Source organism: Parambassis ranga, chromosome 20 (assembly GCF_900634625.1).
Source record: "Parambassis ranga chromosome 20, fParRan2.1, whole genome shotgun sequence".
NCBI lineage: Eukaryota > Metazoa > Chordata > Actinopteri > Ambassidae > Parambassis > Parambassis ranga.
This window is the reverse complement of record NC_041040.1, coordinates 9,693,923-9,696,862: the sequence shown is the minus strand read 5'-3', so window position 1 is coordinate 9,696,862 and position 2,940 is coordinate 9,693,923. Positions and strand designations below refer to the sequence as shown.

General features: G+C 42.3%; 1 protein-coding gene across 1 annotated transcript; it reads left to right on the top strand.

The window, feature by feature from the left end:
- Positions 1 to 461: 461 nt before the first annotated feature.
- On the top strand, positions 462 to 2,908 carry msrb2 (methionine sulfoxide reductase B2). Its single transcript, XM_028433570.1, has 5 exons — positions 462 to 776; positions 1,237 to 1,334; positions 1,564 to 1,640; positions 2,206 to 2,353; positions 2,439 to 2,908. Exons 1-5 carry the CDS (start codon positions 662 to 664, stop codon positions 2,568 to 2,570), a joined length of 570 nt encoding a protein of 189 aa, XP_028289371.1. The 5' UTR covers positions 462 to 661; the 3' UTR covers positions 2,571 to 2,908.
- Positions 2,909 to 2,940: the final 32 nt, after the last annotated feature.

The window sequence follows — 2,940 nt, the reverse complement described above, 5'->3', positions numbered from 1 at the left end:
CATTCACATCATATGTGCATAACATGCTTCACCACAGAACATTTATATGGAGGACAGGATGCCACAATCAAAAAGAAAGGAATGAATAGGTTTACATGCCATTGAATGCACCAAAATAACAAACATAGCTGTAATTAGCTGTATGACATAGGTACATTTACTTTGTTTTGATCAATTTGCATGGAGGTTATTTAGTCTTGCATCAAAACAATAGAAGAAGAAAAAGAAAACCCTTGTTTGTAGTAGAATAAAACAGGAATTCATACAAAATGTTACAAATGTGAATAATAATAATGATAATGATAATAATAACATAATTATGATTTAATCAGCCTCTTTCCACTATCAAAACATTAAAGTCCACTGTGACTTCTGTGTGAGTAATACTGTCCACCGGTGTATGACCTCATCACCAAATTTATTATCCCTGGTGTGATCTCATTGTGGTCAGGGATAATAAACTGGTGAACCCAGTCCGCCTTGACCTATATAGCTGGAGGTGTGATTTCTGACCGGGTCACCCCGCTCCTATCCTGCATCAGCCGAGGCGCGACCAGCGCAAACTAGCAGCGGCACAAACAATCCCGATGCAGCGGGTGCGCACGGCTCCACGGAAAACCTGCACTTGACTTTAGACACGCTTGACACCGCAGCAACAAACATGTCCCGATTTATCGGACGTTTATTCGTGGTCGTTTCTCGGCGCACTATAGCAAGATCTGCAGGGCTACCGAAGAGGATCCCTGCGTCCATCCGTGTTGTATCAACATCTGAAGGTACGGAGCAAACTTTTGACTGCTGTCATGTCACTCTTTGGATGTAGCTGTTGTGTCTTCACGGTGCAGCTGCACTATGCTGCAGTCTTCTCACGAATGTGAAACATTTGGAGTTCTAGATCGGGTTGAAGGCACTGTGTAGTGCGTGTGCCAAGAATATTAACGGAGAGAGGAGCTGGTTGGGCACATGGGTACAGTCGCTTACAGTCAGCGAGAATTAACTGAAAAACTATGGAAATACTTATTTAGACGTACTTATTTAGGTATTTTTGGAGTGAAAATTTACTAATAATCCAAGTCAAGCAATGTTTTCAATGCCTCTGTGTTTTGTGATATGTTCTGACAAGAAATATAATTTAGTCCTAACAGTTTTAATGATTTCCTGTTAGATTTACACACACATGTAATTTTCATATACTTAATATGTGCATATACAACCTGCAATCTCTGCTCTGTGCAGGCCTGCAATCTCTCACACGTTACAATGAGACTACAGACTGGCAGAAGAAACTGACCCCAGAGCAGTATGTAGTCACCAGGGAGAGAGGGACTGAAGTGGTGAGTGTTCTGAGCTGACAGATAGAAATGCATGGACAACAACCAGCACTTATCTCAGTGTAGCAGACTGACATACATATTGCCATGAACAACAGCACAGTTCCAGGTGGACTTTGATCCATGGTATTGGTGGCCTGCCTCCGGTTCAATCAGTTCAGCTACCTTTAGGTTATGTATTAAGCTCTGCCTGTAATTGTAAAAAATACAAACTAGTAACCTGTGTTCTCAGCCTTTTAGTGGGATCTACCTGAACCATTTTGAAGTGGGGATGTACCACTGTGTCTGCTGCGAGGCTCCACTCTTCAGGTAACAGTTCAAAGGACATTTTGTGAACAGATCTGTGTGGACTGAAGTTAGGTTCAGGAACAAGGCCATGCCTTATTACGTAGTTAACTATATAGCCTATTCAGGTGTGCCTGCTACTCCCCCTCTGTTTATCTCAGCATGCAAAACACCGACAGCCCCACCTGTTTTTCTCTTCTCTCCTACTATCCAATTCTGGGGGTTAATGATTTCAAGCCACTAGATAGATAGAAAGATAGATAATTGATCTTCAGGGGGAAATTCAGATAAAGTTCACTAGAAACTCTCCTCCTATATTCCTCAGCACCAACTTCCTTCCTGCTCGATACCTCTCTCTCTCTCTCTCTCTCTCTCGCTCTCATTCACCCCCTCCACCCACACCCATTCCCTTTGAACCTTTATTCCTCCCCACGTCTTCATCCCTCCCCTTTCGACCTCTCCATCCCTTTTAATAAAGGCCTAAATCTCTGTGTGGCGTGGCCCTGTTAAGGAACGTCTAAAGAAAATCATGCACATTTTTAAAAGGATGGAGACTCACATCGGAACATGTTTCTTCCTCTTTCTGTAGTTCAGAAGCGAAGTATGAGTCTGGGACGGGCTGGCCAGCATTCAAAGAGGCTCATGGGACATGGGAGCGTGATGAAAGCCACGCCTCCATCATCCGCCGCCCTGACAACAGCCTGGGTTGTGCTGGGACTGAGGTCCTCTGTAAAAATGTGAGTTCCAATGACGCTAATGATCTGTCTGTTTGTGTAAGTTAATACACATTTATATGTATATGTATATGTGTGTGCCTGACAGTGTGACGCCCACCTCGGCCATGTCTTTGAGGACGGACCAGACCCAACAGGTCAGCGGTTCTGCATCAACAGTGTAGCCCTCACATTCAAACCCAGAGGAGATGCCAAACCTGACAAAGAAGAGCAGAATTGATGGACTTGTTGAAATCACTATTTTTCATTTCAGTCCCATTAGGAGAAGTGTGAGAACATGTGTTTCATACTTTTGATTTAAACATATTTGAAATGAAAGTCTTTGTGCTGAGAACATGAGTAGATGATCACAATAATGTCCGTAGTCATTGCATCGATTTTACTGTAGACTAATGTTTGTTGAAGAAATCTGTCTTAATCTATAGTTTGAAAGAGTGATGCTTTCTGTTGCGTTATGTTTAGGTTTAATGTTGTTTAACTTGTTTTCATACCAGAAAAAAAACATTATGATGTCACTGTTTCACAAGATTTAATTTGTTAATAAATGCATGTCCTGTTTGTGCCCTGATTCATTGCTGCCCCCTCTAGTT

Excerpts from the sequence above, each read along its gene's own strand:
- msrb2 (XM_028433570.1), top strand. The coding sequence starts at position 662 with ATGTCCCGATTTATCGGACGTTTATTCGTGGTCGTTTCTCGGCGCACT. Across the intron at positions 1,641-2,205 it reads TGCGAGGCTCCACTCTTCAG|TTCAGAAGCGAAGTATGAGT; the intron begins GTAACAGTTCAA and ends CTCTTTCTGTAG. Across the intron at positions 2,354-2,438 it reads CTGAGGTCCTCTGTAAAAAT|TGTGACGCCCACCTCGGCCA; the intron begins GTGAGTTCCAAT and ends TGTGCCTGACAG.